This window comes from Typopeltis vanoorti, chromosome 20 (genome assembly GCF_054136105.1).
Source record: "Typopeltis vanoorti isolate ZY-2024b chromosome 20, IOZ_Tvanoo_1.0, whole genome shotgun sequence".
Taxonomy (NCBI): domain Eukaryota; kingdom Metazoa; phylum Arthropoda; class Arachnida; order Uropygi; family Thelyphonidae; genus Typopeltis; species Typopeltis vanoorti.
Genome location: NC_143568.1, coordinates 31,471,568 through 31,489,434, shown reverse-complemented (window position 1 = coordinate 31,489,434; position 17,867 = coordinate 31,471,568). Strand labels below are relative to the sequence as shown.

Genomic DNA, 17,867 nt, shown 5'->3' with positions numbered 1-17,867 from the left:
CCTTATATAAGGGCTTTTTCAAAAGGGATTTAGCCAGTCTCATATGAAAGTGGCAGGAATTCCCCCCCCCCTTCAAGACAGACAAACCAGCCAGAGAATACATGAATAATTGCTAGGTAGCAGACTATGCAGATAAGTTTGACTGTCCCATTATAGCATAGTTTAGATTTCTATGAAGTCAGGTTAGGAGGTTGTGACAGGCTATTATACCTAACACCTTAAAAGGAAAGATGAAATGAGATGGATGGTGTGTGGATGAATTGTTATCATTGGTGCAGAAACAGCATAAAACTGCCTGTTTACTCTTAAGTCAATTTTACAATATATTAAAATCTCTCTTGAGAAAGGAAACTAATGTCACTGTGAGTTTATCGAATTTTTCCATCTCCCCTTGAAAACCAAATATTAAAAACTATCTGCTGCAAGCCTTAAACAGTGTTTAAGGCTTGCAGCAGATGTCTCTCCTTCCACTTTCTTTCCATTTGTGCACAATCTTAATGGTTTGTGTATTATAAAATTCACATGCCATATGTATTCAACAACTTAAATAGAAAACCAACTGATGAATTCATAAATCAGTTTATTAATATGATAAATCTAATTTATGCATTCATCTGTTGGCTAGTACTGACATATCTTGCCTTGGATATATGTGACTTAAGTATTCAACAATGTAAGCAGAAAGCAAACTGATGAATTCATGAATCAGATTTATATACATGAAATGTATTAATATTTATCATTCTTTTTTAAGATCTGTTAAATCCGATCTTCTGTTTTTAGGATCAGAAGATGAGGGTGGTATTAGCAGAAAACATTTAAGCTATAGCAGAGGTGAGTCGTTTATTAGAGATGAACATGCTAAAGATAATTTTTTTTTTCTTTGAGAGATTTAAACTTTATTATAATGATAATGACAGTAATTGCAGCTATACAGAGTAAAGGACTATATAGCTAACTCTTGACTAACTCTCACCATATTCAGAAGTATAATCATAAGTGTAAGCAGTTTGAATATTTAGTATCAGTATTATTTTTTGATTTCATAAAAATACCTCATTCATCAACCTCATTCAGAAAGCTGGCACTAGCCAACACAACATGGGTTGGATTTTACTAACATATCTTGCCTTAAACTAATTCCCTGAATCTGCCTCCTCTCTGGTAATGCATCGTGAATGTGTCATACTCTTCACTTCCTTGCTTACAGCATCCTTATATGACTTGCAGGTTAGGGATGACTATTTTCTTATGAGAAATAAATTTCATTTTATCTGTCTTGACAAGCTTTCTCACTAACTTGAAAGCTTCATCTTGTTATTGCTATTCCTTTTATTTGCCAAGCTTATTAACTCATATTCTCTGTTTCTTCTCACATCAACAGACCATAGTCTTAGTCAAAGTTTTAAGCCTGATAATTTTCTTATATAGAGTGCTACATTGACATTATCAAGCCATGCATGTGCTTCTCATCACTGTAGAAAGCCTCTGTCATATTTCACTACTCTTGCTATATAAGGTTAAAGGTTCAGATCATTTTACAACATTTACTAACATTTCTTTAAAAAAAAAATGGAATGTTTACATTTACATGTTATACTCTTTTTCATCAGACTTGACAAGCAGTTTATTGCATCTTTAAAAGAAAATTCATTTTAGGACAAAGATAGAATGTGAAATTTTTATTTTCACTCCAGTATTAAAAATAAGATTCCAAAAAACATATTCAAAGCATAAAGATTATGATATAGATTTTTTTTTTTTTTTTTTTTTTTTTTTTTTTTTTTTTTTTTTGAGAAAGAGAGAGATTTAAGTTTTAGAGATTATAAAAACTGTTGCAGATGACATAATAGAGATCTTCTACTATGTCATCTACAATATATATATATATAATTTTTTTTTTCATTTATTAGCAAAACAAAGTAATAATTATATATTTGCAGAATAGGCCTCAATTAATTAGTGATCTTAATATAAATTAAACAGATGACTAATGATTTGACAAATACCACATGGAAAACTATTACAAAAACTGGAGAGGATGGGAATGGATATGAGGCTAGTAGCATGGATGGGGGGGGGACACCAGAGAGTAGTATAGGGTGGGGTGGAGTCTAGGAGAATGATGGTGACTAGAAGAGTACCTCAGGGTTTGGTACCAGGGCCACTACTCTTTAATTTGTATATCAGTGACATAGGGAAAGATTTAAGAGGGGATGTTCAGTTGCTTTGCTGATGATGCAATGCTGGAAAGAGCAATAGTTGATAAAGGTAATGTCGATATCCTGCAGGATGAATTAAATAAATTGGCATTGTGGGCAAAGGATAATGATTGTCAATTTAATGTTGCAAAATGTAAGGTTATGCACTTCATGTTGAAACGGTTGCATATGGTATATCATGTTGATGGTATTGGTTTGCAGGAAATTGATGAGGCTAGAGACTTGGAGATAATGGTGAACAGAGAGTTAAAAGTTCAGAAGGCATATTGCAAAAATTGGTAAAACAGCTCAATGAATTACTGGATGTTGTAAAACACACTAATAAGCAAAGATAAGAAAGTTATTATCCATCTTTATGAGGCTATGATCCTCTTCCATCTTCGTAAAATTTGTCAGGCAGAAAAGGGAGAACATAGAAACTTTTAAGATATTAAAGGGGTTTTATAAAATTGATGCAAACAGAATTTCTCCATATATGACAAATACTCAGAGAACCAGGGGCCATCCAAGGAAGTTGTGTAAGAGTGTGGTTAGTAGGGGTATATGGACCAAATTTTTTGCATGGAGAGTAGTAAGTAGAATGGATTGCCAGAATTAGTTGTGAGTTCCCTGACGATGAATAGATTCAAAGAGAGGTATGATAGGATTTATGTGTATGATGGTTGATTTGGATCTCCCATGACGAGTCTCCGGAATCCATGGAGATGCCGTTAATAATATTTCAGCTGTAATCTTTTTGAAGGAGTCAAGTTGATAATACATGATACAACCAAGTGATATCTTGTCCCAGTAAGAAGACCAAGAGACGAATGGATATCAGATTCCATGTGGAACTAATCAAAAGAAGGAGGTTGGGAAAACAATGAGACATAGGGACTGAAAGTCAGAAGAGCCATCAAGCAGGACAAGAAAGAGTTCTATACTAATAAATGTGAAGAGATAGAGTTACAGAAGAGGAGGCACAATTATAAAAGAATGTTTAATTTAGTTCGTGATCTAAACACAAGTTTAAGCCCAAATTGAATGTCATCAAAGACAGGAATGGAGCATTAATAACAGAAGTGGAAATCAAAAACACACCGAAAGAACAATGAGGAACTGTACAATAGAATGGATAAAGAAAATTTGGAGGAGCCCTCTCACCAGGAAAATTCCAATTTGTAACCTCCTCCGCTTAGGCATGAGGTTGAAAGAGCAATTAAATAGCTTGACAGCAATAAGTCCCTGTGCAGATGGAATACCATCAGAGTTAATTAAGGTCACAGGGGATGAAGGAATAAGAGTGTTTCATAGATTGATTACAAGAATATTGCAGACAAGATCATCACCTAAAGACGAAGAAGTCGGTTTTTATACCACTATATAAGAAGGGAGATATGAAGGCTTGCAAGAACTATAGAACTATTAGTTAATATCTCATGTAAGCAAAATTTTATTGAAGATCATGCTAAATAGGATTGAGGCCGAGTTAAGGCAGAGATGCCTGAGGAACAAGCAGGTTTTAGGACAGATCATATAGAATAGAAAAATATAAAGAATTCAGACTCCCTCTGGTAATGTGTTTCTTAGACTACTCTAAAGCTTTTGACTGTGTACAGCATATGAAACTGTGGGAAGTAATGAAAAGAATGGGTTTTCCTCAACACACTATCAGGTTGATAGCCAACTTGTACAGTGAGCAAGAAGCTACTGTAAGAACAGGTGTTGGATCGACCGATTGGTTTAGATTGGAAAAGGAGTTAGAGAAGGATGTTATAAATTGCTTTGGGAAGCAACTTATATAAATCCTATACCATCTTAAAATTCTCATATATTCAAAGCATCTATACATCTTGAAATATTCCGATTACAAAATTATCATCACAACCAGTAACAAACTATAAACCATACTAAAACTTATAACCACAGTAGCTCATCAACATCATCAATCCACTGCTGGATGAATGCCTCTCCTTACTTCTTTCATTTTAGCTGGTCTCATGCATCTCTCCACCATAAATGTCCATAATATCTTATCTCATTGTTCCATTTTACCACTGGTCTCCCTGGTTTCCAATAACCAGTTCTTGGTGTCCATTCTGTTGTTCTCTTTGTCCATCAGTTGTCAGACATTCTTATCACATGTCCTGCCTGGTGGCATATAATGTAATGTAGTTTATAAGTTTAACAAGTTTATTGGCCTGGTTGGCTGAGTGGCTACTGCCCCATTCTCCAACTGGATAGGCTGTGGGTTCAAATCCTGCTGATCCCTCTGTGGGCATGGATGTTTTTGATTATTTTTAGGTGGGAGATGAATTTCATCGCCTGGCGTGAGACCACTGCCCTGCTCATTGGAGCCCTAAAGTGACTTTAAAAAGTTCCATGATTTTTGGTCGCTAGAGTAGAGTTTCCAAGTTATGTAAAAAAATAATAATAAAACTACAAATATATATATATATATATATATATATATATATATATAAAACTTAATAAAAATAGAAAAAAAAAATCCCTAGCCCACCCATGGTACAAATGTACTATAGGTTACAAAATAACCTTTCATGGGTTGTTGTTGTCTTGTCCTTTGAAGAGTCTTAGGTGTTTCCATGTGCTCCTTGTACTGCTTTGTCTATGTCGATGATTTTGTTTATATAGAGCTGTTGTTCAGGATTAGGATCTATTTCTTGTAAGGCTGCTGTAATTGCTGGACAGGTAAAGATGTGAGTGGGTGTCAGTTCAGTATTGGGGCAGTTGTTGCAGTTTCTATATGTTCTTGTATCATCTGTATTGATCTTCATTCCTCTATAATGTCCTGTTCGTAGTCTTGCTATCGTGGTGGTGGTCTTTCTGCCAGCATTGATTTTGGGAATTTGATGTTGTATCACTGATTTCAGTGGAATTAGTTTAGCTTTTGCTAGTGCATTGGCATCAGCAAGACTTATCATGTGAGTTTCTTGGTTGAGTTCTCTGGCCTCTTTTGCTAATTTATCAGCTGCTTCATTATAATCAATGCCTACATGAGCAGGAATCCATTGTAAAATGCAAATTTTTCCTAAACACTTTAGTTTAGGAAAAGTTTAGTTTATGGGTGTCTTGTGTGAGCTTGGTATTGCCATTTTTGATTGCTTCCATAGCTGATCTTGAGTCACTGTAAATTATAATTCCTTCAGATTGTTGAGATGATGATAGTTTTAAGTATGCTTCAAGTGCTTTATTTATTGCATAGAATTCGCTGATAAAATTGGAAGCGATTCTCCCAGATCCAACTTTTATTGAAAGTTTTTCACTTTCGGGAGTAGAAGGAGAACACCAGCACCTCCAGTAATCATATTGATGTCTGATGATCCATCGGTATAACAAATAACCTGTTTGGAGGATGAAAAAAGGTTGATAGTATTTAGGCCTTTTTCTTTGAGCATTTCTTTTGGTTCTTTTTTTTTTGTACAGAGTTTGGTAGTTTAGATTTATGGAGGTATTTGAAGGTAAAGGACTGGAAAATAGAGGTTCTTTGTTTATGTGGGTATTTAGCTGATCAAGACCTATTCCTTTCCTTATAGTGTCATCATATTGTAAAGTTGATGATCTGTGAAGTCTGCATTTTTAATTCCAATGTTCATAAATTTTTAGGGAGATACGATCGCTTTAGTAGTTTCTGATATTATTTATGAATTTTATGGTGGCAAATTTTTGTTTGTCCTCCAGCAGGTCAACCCCACATTCCTGTTGGGCTCTGATTTTGTTAGTGAATGAGACTGCACCAATGATAATCTTGGATGCTTTTGCTTGTATTTTGTCTAATATTTTCTTTACCGATGAGGCCAAAGGTGACCAGATAAGTGCTGCATATTCCATTATTGGCCTTATTAGTGTAGTGTAGTGTAAGTAGTTTTGAGGATTTTTGGCTTTGCACCCCAATTTGTTTCACAAAGCCTTTCAAGTGTATTTAATTTTTTTAGAGCTCTGTTGGAAGTGTTAGAGATGTGTTGTGCAAAATGTAATTCCTGATCAAGCATAATACCAAGGTATTTTGGATTTGTGACTTTTTCAATTAGCTTGTTGTTAATCATGGCTTTGGGATTGTAGGAATGTCTATTTTTCCTGTCTGTACTAAAGGTGCTTAGTTTTGTCTGGGTTGATTTCGAGTTTAAGTTCATCTGACCATTTTTCTAATCCTCTCATGGATTTGTTTAGAATCTACTCTGATTCTTTGATTTTAGCACTAGTGTGCCAGATGGCTATATCATCTGCATAGCAAGTTACTTTTATGTCTTCTGTAAGGTAGGGTACTGAGTACTTGAGCCCTGGGGAAGGGAACACCAGCCCAAGTTCTCTGCTCTCTTGATATTGCTGCGTTGATTCTGACTTTGATCTTTCTTCCTCTAATGAAATCAGCAATCCAAATTAGAACGTTTACTCTAATTCCAATATCATGTATTGTTTGTATTAATTTTTTGATCCAAACACGATCGAAAGCAGCAGTCATATCAAGGAATATGGCAGTTGTCTTTTTTGTTGGTTTTTTCTGAAATGAGTCTATTATTTTACTTAAATATAAAGAGCCAATAGGCTTCATTTCGGTGATATAAACATTATTTAAATTAAGGGGATATTAAATCCCACATTGTTTTAAAACTGAATAAGAAACTCAAAGATTGGAATCAGAGCATTTCATCCCGAATATATAGTAAACTATAAAAGTTTCGGCGATTACTAGCGTGAGCTAATGCAGGTAGTCCTAGTACGTAGTACAATCTCGGACAACTCGCAGCAAAGGTGGTAAAGTTCTGATCGCTATTCTTGGTATTTTCCATAATGTAAAAACACATTTCCTAGGAAATGTATGCTGTTATTAGATTATGGTGGGAGGTCACTACCCAAACCGGTTTTAGCCTTTTTTGAGGCTTCATCAGTGAGTAGCTAGACCAAATAGATACCAAAGGGTATAGCGAAAAGAACTTATATACTCTGCTATACAAGTTGTCAAAAAGGTGCAACCATTAAGTTTCTTAAATATAAAGAGCCAATAGGCTTCATTTTGGTGATATAAACATTATTTAAATCAGGGGATATTAAATACCGCATTGTTTTAAAACCGAATAAGAAACTCAAAGATTGGAATCAGAGAGTTTCATGCCGAATATATAGTAAATAATGTAAAAATATATAAAAAAAATGTAAAAGTAAATAATTTAAATAATGTTTATATCGCCGAAATGAAGCCTATTGGCTCTTTATATTTAAGTAACTTAATGGTTGCACCTTTTTGACAACTCGTATAGCAGAGTATATAAGTTCTTTTTGCTATACCCTTTGGTATCTATTTGGTCTAGCTACTCGCTGATGAAGCCTCAAAAAAGGCTGAAACTGGTCTGGGTAGTGACCTCCCACCATAATGTAATAACAGCATACATTTCCTAGGAAATGTGTTTTTACATTATGGAAAATACCAAGAATAGCGATCAGAACTTTACCACCTTTGCTGTGAGTTCCCCCAGATTGTACTACGTACTAGGACTACTTGCATTAGCTCACGCTAGTAATCGGCGAAACTTTTATAGCTTACTATATATTCGGCATGAAACTCTCTGATTCCAATCTTTGAGTTTCTTATTCGGTTTTAAAACAATGTGGGATTTAATATCCCCTTAATTTAAATAGTCTATTATTGTTTGGCAGAAGTGGAATAATTGATCTGTTGTTAAATGACAGGTTCTATACGCAGTTTGGTAGTAGTTGATTTTCTTATTTTTTGTCAGCCAGTGCATAAGCCCGGAGTGTATGATTCTTTCAGTAATTTTACAAAGTATGCTAGTTAATGAGATAGGTCTCTAGCTTTGACATTCTGCAGCATTTTTGTCAGGTTTCAGGATGGGTACAATAACTGATTTTTTCCATTCTTTTGGAAGTTTGCCTGTTCACCAAGAGGCATTGAGAATGTCCAGAAGTTGTTCTTTGGCATTTTTGCCAAGGTGTTTGACCATATGACCAAAGATAATATTATTACCATGAGATTTATTAGGTGCAGTTTTCTCGATTGATGAATTTAGTTTACATAGTGTAAATTCTTCGGAGAAGATGTCATTAGTTTAGTATGTTCTTGCTTGTTTTAGTATTTTACTTGCGAGTTTATTGAGGGTCTTGTCCTCTCTGTTATACTGAAGTTTAGAGTTGTTTGAATAGGTTTTTGCCAGTGTGTTTGCAGTTTCTTGATCTGTAATAGCTTGTTTCCCAGCATTTATGATGAAGTTTGTTTTCTGTTGGTTCTCTTTTTTTTTTGATATTGTTGTCTAGGATTCTAATAATATTCCAGTGTTGGCTGTCTTTTCTTGGATCCAGGTTATTACAAAGCTCCGCCCATTTCTCTTGTTTGCACTTCCAAATTTTCTGCTCTATTTTGTGTATTATGTCATTAATTTCTTTCTGTATTTATCAGTTTTATTAATTCTGAATTGTTCGTTGATATTGCCTCTTTCTGTAATCATTGAATCAATATTGTGATCTTTCCAGTATGGTTCATGGGTAAAAGTCACATTAAAAAAAAAAAAAACAACTGTTAATCAGATTTCAATATACCTGCTACGCTGGATCTACTATCTATTCTTTAAGTTGCATTTAATTAAACTTTACTAAGATTGCAATATTCCCAGTCTATGTACATTCCACCACATAGAAAATACACAAACAAAAGCACAATATCAACTAACAAAAACCCTGTGACTCACCAATAAACACAACCAAATTTATAACAGCAATAAACAACAAACTAAAGGACGCTTGCCCCCAGTCGCGTATACGTGCTCGACCTGATTTAACCTTTGCTCAGAGAGAGCAAAGATGCCAACTCCGAAGACAACTAGAAGAAAAACGCACAAAATGGAGACAACAGTTGGGTGATAAACTACAAACAATCCAAACCAGTACAAAAACCAAGTATACCGCTAGCAGCCACCAAGAACACCAGCATGCAGCCACTGCATAGGAAATGTACAAGACCCTTTGGATCAAATCCATGCCTCACAGAACCTTGCATATCCACTTCACCAACATCTGTGGTCTCAACTCCAACCTTAATAGCATCCACTACCATCTGCAGTCCACCAAACCCACCTACTCTTTTTAACAGAAACTCAAATCTCGCCTTCCCCCAGCACTATTCATCTCAACCTTCCTAACTATACACTATTTAACTCCTTTCGACACAAGGGTGGCGTCTGTGCATGTATTCGCTCTAACATACCCTGCCAGAGAGCAACTTACTTAGAATCGCCGGACTTAGACTTTCTTTGGCTGAAGATATCCCTCCCCACTCAGTCAGATTCATCTGCTGTCTCTATTGCTCTCTTAATACCACCAATCACTCTGAGCTCTTTCATTTCCTCTCCTTAAAAGTTGATTTTCTCCAGTCCCACTCTCCTAACAGCGAAATCATCCTCCTGGGTGATTTCAATGTACATAACACCAATTGGCTTTCCTCTTCCAGTTATATAGATCCTACAGGCAGAGATGCTGAAACATTTGCAGTCACTAATGACCTCACACAAATTGTTCAAAAACCGACCAGAATACCAGAATACCCAAACCACTCCCCAAACACCCCAGATCTCTTCGTGTGAGCCCCCTGGGCAATTCCGACCACAACTTAGCACTCATCTCCTCCCCATGCAACAATGCTTACACAGTCACTCCCACAAAAGAGTAGTTTGACATTATAACAGTGCCAAATGCAACAGTCTCCGAGACTACTATGCTTCATTCCCATGGTTAGACTATTGTTTCCGGTCTTCCAGTCCAAACATATGCACTGAACGCATCACCAAAGTGATCCTCACTGCATGGAAACATATATTCCTCACACTACTCAGACCTGCCATCCCCTAACTAAACCCTGGTTCTCCAAAAAATGTGCCAAGGCTGTACAAATGAAAAATCAGGTATACTACAACTGGCTCAAATCAAGAACAACCCCATCCTCATTCAATGCCTATACTGAAGCCTGAAACAAATGCAAGAAAATTATCAATACTTCCAAAACAGAATTTGAATGGGCCAAAAGCAGGAAGCTTGCAGCCTGTCCAAACTGCAGCCATGCCTTTTGGTCTCTTGCCAAGACGATTGGCCATAACTTTTGCCCTACATTATTCCCACCTCTATCACACCCAGATGGCTCAATTGCAACATCACCCATAGAAAAAAGCTAATCTCCTGGAATCACACTTTGCCTCCAATGCACACATAACTGACAATGGCAAATGTCTCCAGTCATTCCAACTGCCCAACATACAATGCCCCCTGTATCCTTTTGCCAAAAAAGACATCACAAACCTGTTGTCTAAATTAGACACAAAAAAGTCTCCTGGCCCTGATGGCATTCCTCCAATTATCTTGAAGGTCTGTGCAACAGAACTGACTCCTATCCTATTTCACCTGTACGCACTCTCTTACTCCACTGGTATATCCCAAAACCTGGAAACTGGCCTATATTCCACCCATTCCCAAAAAGGGTGACAAATCACTACCATCTAACTACCACCCTATCTCACTCACTTCAGTCCTATCTAAAGTAATGGAGAAAATCATCAACTCTCAACTCCTAATCTACCTTGAAGGTACCCGGCTATTAAGTAACCACCAGTATGGATTCCGTCAAAGCTGTTCAACAGGAGATCTACTCTCATACATCGCCCATCACTGGACAAATGCCATGGAGAAATTCGGTGAATCCCAAGTAGTTGCACTTGATATCTCCAAAGCCTTTGATCGAGTCTGGCACAAAGGCGTACTAAGCAAATTCCCATCATTTGGACTGCCCCAGGACTTCTGCAGATGGATTGCGAGCTTCCTGTCTGGACGCATACTATGCGTGATGGTAGATGGCTCCCTATCCTCTCACCATCCAACTAATGCTGGGGTCCCACTAGGTTCAGTTCTCTCACTGATCCTCTTCCTCCTGTATATCAATGACCTACTTCAGTTGACCTCTAACCCAATACACAGTTTTTCAGATGACAGCACATTCCCTCCTCCCTTTCATTTGATAAACCTTACCCTACACAGCTCACTTCAATCCACAGAACATCAACCACAACTTCCCTTAATTCTGACCTCCAAGCCATCCTCCAATGGGGTTTAGATAAACTCATCAATTTCAATGCCATTGAAATTGACGAGTCAATTTCTCAGAATTACCTTGACATCAGGTCCCTCCTGGCATAAACACATCACAACCATTGCATCCTCAGTTTCCAAAAAACTAGGATTTCTCTTTTGTTGAAGATGCTACTTCACCTCTAAACAGTTAGCACTATACAAGTCACAAATTTGCCCAGCTCTCAAATACTGCTCTCACATCTGGAGTGGGGCTCCAAAAAGCTTCCTCAAAATGTTTAACTCAATACAGAGGAGATCAATAAGACTAATAATGACCCATCCATCACCAACTCACTCTCCCCACTTTCACAGATGCTCGGTATCTGCAATCTGTATATTCTATAAATATTTCGATGGGAAAATGTTCATCTGAAACAGTATCAATAATTCCCCCATCCAGTACTAAGCACATTGGAACACGTACAGCTGTCGCCCAACATCCTTTCACAGTACACCCCTCGAAACCCACAGAACAAGTTTCTTTTCCTTCTCATTCATCCCTGTTACTGCAGTACTGTGGAACAGTCTTCCCCCAGACATATTTCCCAAGGAATACAAAACATACAGGCGTTCAAATCAAATGTAAACAAGTTTCTCCTTTCGCAACCCAACACCCATATACGGTACTAACGTACTATAGGTTGACCAGCCAACCTCCTTTATATGTGGGCCCAACATTAAAAAAATCAAAAAAAAATCCCCATACTGAAATTGTTACTTGCAATACAATTATAACACTCCTGAAATCAAGGTTGATGTTATTTTCTTGAAAATCAAAACTTCCAAGAAAATGAAATCAGATTATATTGTTCTGAATCTCTAGTGATAAGAAAGGTGAAAAGACCTTATCTAATCTTGCACTCATGATAATTAAACAAGATAAATTACTCCTAAATTACTCTCAAACCAACCAAACTTCTTAAGAGTTAGTAGAAGTCATATAGATAAGATTCAACAAAGATTGGAATGGAAGTATGACTGCATTAGCTTTCAAGTTAAATGTGAGTGACTTGCTCTAATATACTTTGATTTTCACTTCTTATTAATTTAGACTTCGAAACTGAGGATACTGAGAGTGCTGTAGAAAGTCTGGAAGGAGGTGGAACACTTTGGAGAGAAGAAAGGCGTCGTGTTCAGGAAAATCAGTTTCTGGCAGAAATACATGCCCGAAATATGATTAATTTTCCTCCATCTCCTGCTACTGCTGCAATATCAGCAACTCCTGAAGATGAAGCACGGGACATTTATGAGTGTGATCCTCGGGTAAGTATGGTATGCTGTAGTGTCAGGGAGAGGTGGGGGGAAGATTTTATTGCTTGAAATTCTCTTCATAAAAAGGAAACCATATAATATATGGTATATGCAAGCATGGATGGTGAATGAAATTCTTTATTGCGAGTATTCTATTTGTTTATAATTATATTTTTTCTGTTGTTTTCATATGTTTTTTTTTTATTGTTTTCAGTTTATCTATTATCTAAAATTTTTTATTTAATTAATTTTTTTAAAGAAAATGCCATCTACAAAAGAGCAGAAACCTACAGTACATTAGCATGTTGATTGCACTGAGGGCCAGATAATATGGGTACTATTTGATGCCTCCAATAAGCAGGGTGATACATTAATCCCTTAGTAATCTAAATGCAGTGGGAAATCAATTTGCTGGTAGAGTTACATATTACTAACCTGTTGGTTAACCGAGGGCTTGGTTATTTGAAAATTAGATAATTGAGAGATCACATAGTTTTACACCAAATGTACATCTAAAGTACATTACCCCCCCCCCCCAAACCCAATGTAACAAAGTTTGCAATAAAACATTAATTAAAAAAAAATAAAAGATTCTTAGCCCACCCATAGTGTTGATAAAACACTAACTGATGGCAAAATAATCACACCCTTAATCAAGACCTCTTCTGATCCTGCAATCAAATCCAATGCTCTCTGACCTCAATAAATTCTCCTTCGCTTTTCTGCGTTTTCTTGGCTACTAAATATATTTGTTATTTGGATATTTATTTTTTTGTATTTGGTTAAGTCATCAATAACGATTACTCATTTAATACCCAACAGGATAACTTGCAAAGTATTTCATCATCCCAAACAACTGAACTGCAAGATCTGTAACTACACCCACTGTATTGATTTCATCAATTTCTACCCTATCTGGGCTCAAATGATGATATCATCAGTATCCCTCCTCTTCTCTCTCTCCCTCGCTCTCTTCTTATTGGGATTCTTACATCTGTAGTTTCCTTGGCCCAGCTGGGAAGGTTTTTCTTTCCAGTTCACACACACACTTAAAATATCTGAACCCAATGCATACATCAACACCCCTTCACCAGATTCACAACCATGCTCATTGACATTTGTATCATTATCACATTTGTGTATCTTAGTTTCATTTACACATTCTCACAATTCCTCCCATGATAATCTAGTTTCTCAGATTCTCTGTATTAGGTCTCACCCCAGTAAATAATTTTTTTAGGTTCCTGATGCTTTCACATAAATCCATTCAAGTGCAGGCATCCAGCCTGGTTGGACGAGTAGCTAGCTTATTTGCTCTCTAAACCAAGAGGCTGTACTGTACATTCAGATCCACCATAGTTGTGGATATTTGTTATTGTTGTTAAGTGGAAGATGAATTTCATTTCCTGGTGTGAGACCACCGTCTGTTTATTATAGGCTTGTAGTGGCTTGGAAAAAAGTTCCCTTTTGGTTTCTAGAACAGTTTCCAGATTTTGTAAAAATAATAAATAAAAAATTATAAAAGTTAATAAAAATAGAAAAAAAAAACCCTTAGCCCACTCATCGTACTAATGCACAACCTTTTGTGGGTAAGAAACAAATAAAAAGAAATTAAGAAAACCTTCAATAAAACAAACAAACAAAAAAAAATCACTCATCTTATAGGTGAACATTAGTTTGTCCTCATAATTTTAGTACTGTGATCCCTAGACTTCTGGTTCTCCCCCCACCATCCCAGATTCCTATCTTCTCCCAAAAATTCTCCCACCAGTCAAACACCTCTGCATCTCTTCCTTGCTTACTAAATTTCACCACCTTACACTTCACAACATTGAACTGACATCTTTACTCCCTTTTCCACTCCCACAGTCTATTCAAAACCTCTTATAAGGCAACAACATATGCTTTACCCCTCAGTTTTTCCCAGCTTTACATCATCTGCAAACAACTATATACCTTAATTTAAACTTCTGCCAATATTATTAACATAAAAACTGAATAGTAATGGCCCCAAAACATACCACTGCAGGCAGAAGTACTGCTCCCCATATATAACTTGCTGATCTCTCTCTCGCTCTGACAGCTACATACTTTTCTAACTCACCAGTTTATTATCTAATCCCAATCCAGTTTAATTAACAAATCTAAATATATGCATCTTCCTTGTCCATTTCATTTGATACCTGATAAGTAGATTGCTTAAAGACAACCATCCTTTGACATAGCCATGTTGACCATCATAGAAAATACTACTGTTATCAATCCATTTCTTAATCCTTGCCCTCACAAACCTTTCCAGTACCTTAACTATAACTTCAGATATACAGATTGGCCTATAATTTGAAGTCTTTCAGTCTTATCATTCCCTTTGTGAAATCAAACAGTTTTATTCTCTTTCCCCTCATTTGGGACTTATCTCATTGCAGGAGTCTTGTTAAACAGGTAGATTATGCCAAAGCTGCATTAACTTACTGGAACATTTCCTTAAGACAAACACCTGGAAATATGTCATGGAGTCCTACTATTTTATTATCATCAAGTTGACTTAATTTCTCAAATACCTCCTGCTTACTCACAATCAGTTCCTCCTTGACCATTCTTCTATGTTCAAGCTTTTTGTGATGTCACATTTATGAAGAAGAAATACTTTGATAAACTGTTCAATAAATACTTGAACTATATCTTCTGCACTGGTTAACTTATTGTCTTTGTATTTGTATGTGGTCATTGTACTCTGAAGAAGTGTAAGAAAAATTCACAGAATGAAAGAAAAACTTATTTTTGTAATAAGTTTTCATTTCTGATTATAATAATTAATATTAAATAAATTCCTCCTATTTATGAACTTTCAAGCTGCTTTCATTAGACCATTTTATCCCTTTTCATTGCTCCCAACATATTAAAACATAATTATCTCAAGATATTGAGTTCAAGAAGTAGGCTAAATAATTATTATTAATCAGAATGTTTTTCTGTAAATTCTTTGTACCCTACAATTTTCAAAATCCTGTTTGATAGATAATTCAATTTACTATTTTTTATGACTCTATATCCTACTACACTATGTTGATTTTGTTTTCTATCTTGAACACCAATATATGCTCGTTCAAGATAGAAATATGTTAAAAATATATATATCTATTTTTTTTTTAACACATTACTATCCCATATGTTAACCATTTATTTTACTTTTGGTTTCATTATGGCTGCATTTCTGTAATGGCTAAATTGTATCAAACATGCATGACAGTTATTTTTAATTTGCAGTTACTGTTTGGTTGGTTATGTCTTTTGGTTGAAAGATACCTACTTCTTTTGGCTTCTTACAGATAATTTCTGTTGGCTACAGTTGAAGAAATTGGGAGAGACCCTTTCTCACAACTGCTGCCTCGTTCATGCTTCCTTTTCAGGCTCTTGACCTGTTTCAACGTCATACTTCCTTCACCACAGACGATGAAAGTTATGTGCGTACTGATGATGATGATGATGGAGGAAACACAGATTGGGAAGAAAATATGAAGCGCTGGGTGAATCGATGATACCTACATGATATCTTCACTTTTCCAATGATAAATGGATCCACTGCATCAACTCAGTGTCAGTAGAATGTGCATATGTGTGTGCCCATTATGTTTCAATGGCATTTAATCAATAAAGACTTTGTAAATAAATTGGTTTGAAGTCTTCGTGCTGGTTCTAATTCATGGTTATTACTTTTATTTTTGTACATGAAATGCAAAATGTAGTTGAACAGATTGTGCTAAGAAGAACACCGATTACAATATTTAAAAGCATGCAGTTATAACATTTATTTTCATTTAAGAATGAGATAGATACAGTTTTCTCTGTTTAACTTATTTGTGAAGTTATCTTTCACATTCTTAACAATCAATTTTATTGATTCTTGTTAAATACTGGGTGTGTGATTTACTTTGATTCTTGCTATTTGTAAGGAAGGTAACTCTTATTAAAGATGCTCCATTCCCTCCTATATGATGCTTGATTAGCACAAAAAATGTTGTTACATTTGAGCATAGGCTGGCCTTAATTTATCTGATATAATGCATTACTCTAGCTTTTGGATAATAAGTATATTTATAGCATTGCTTCAATAATACAATATAGCAGCAATGCTATAAACAGGTTAGGGTCTTGAGCAAGAGTCAGTTACCTTATTTCCAATAAAATAATCCAGAGAATTGAACTATTTTTAAAAAAAAAATCATTTCAGTATAACTCCAATAATAAACTAAAAGTGAAAAAAAAAGCCATGCAGTGCTGTGATAAAAATATGAACTGATTCATTGGAAAGGTAACAATGAAAGTTTTTTAATGTTATTTAACTTGATTTTAACTTCTGACAAGCAAGTGCAATGATATTACTTCAGTTGATATTGATACCAGAATCATCATATAATGAGGACTGTTTATATGTATAGTACTTTAGAAGCATTAATAACAGTTGTATCATGTATCACTTATTTTTTCTGCACTTATTCAAGCTATAAGTTTTTCTAGCATTTTCAAATGCTTCTATATAGAAGAATTAGAGTTAATTAATTTTGTGATTAAGTGTATTTAAGTTTCAATATGGTTTAAGCTTCACTGTGTGAATCTTGTTGCTTCTGTATAGTTTAAACTGTGTAATCATATCTGCTGTATATATGTACATTATGAAATGTTAGAATCTGGAAGGAATTTGTAGAACAAACTGGACAGAATAGAGGACAAGACAGGTACAGAATGAAGGGTACCTGTTGTTTTACAACTGAATTCTTTTTCCAGTTGCTTCTGTTTTCGTTTCAGAATCTTTATAGCCAGAAATTTCTATCTGCTTTATATGGTTCCCATTTTATCTTTAAAAATAATAATAAATAAAAAGTACATGTTGGGTAGCATATTTGCAAAAATCACTAATAAGCCTTATGACCAATACTGCCATCTAGTACTAATTTTATAATTGACTTTTACAATGAAATAATTATCTCCAAACATTGTTGCTTCTTTAAGGTAGCAAAACCTTTATATTGATCTATTGGTTGCTTAAAGTTAATTAAGCAACCAATTGATTATTGGCTTCTAAAAGTCTTTATACAACTAGGAAATATGTCGCATTGTTTGATATGGAGAAGCTTAGATAGAAATAAAAAACAAATCTACATATGTTTATGCACTTATAAAATTATTCAAATATTTTGTAAGTTACAAAACCAAAACAGCTAATTATAAGAAAAAACTTCACTTAGTCATTCTTATGGGTATTTGAAT

General features: G+C 35.4%; 1 protein-coding gene across 1 annotated transcript in view; it reads left to right on the top strand.

The window, feature by feature from the left end:
* The window catches only part of LOC150095344 (dystrobrevin beta-like), a 243,568-nt gene extending 227,430 nt beyond the window's left edge, over positions 1-16,138 (top strand). Inside the window, 3 exon segments of the mRNA XM_090410663.1 lie at positions 784-834; positions 12,400-12,611; positions 15,929-16,138. Of these exon segments, the coding sequence (XP_090266789.1) occupies positions 784-834; positions 12,400-12,611; positions 15,929-16,138 (473 nt within the window).
* The last annotated feature ends 1,729 nt before the right edge of the window (positions 16,139-17,867 follow it).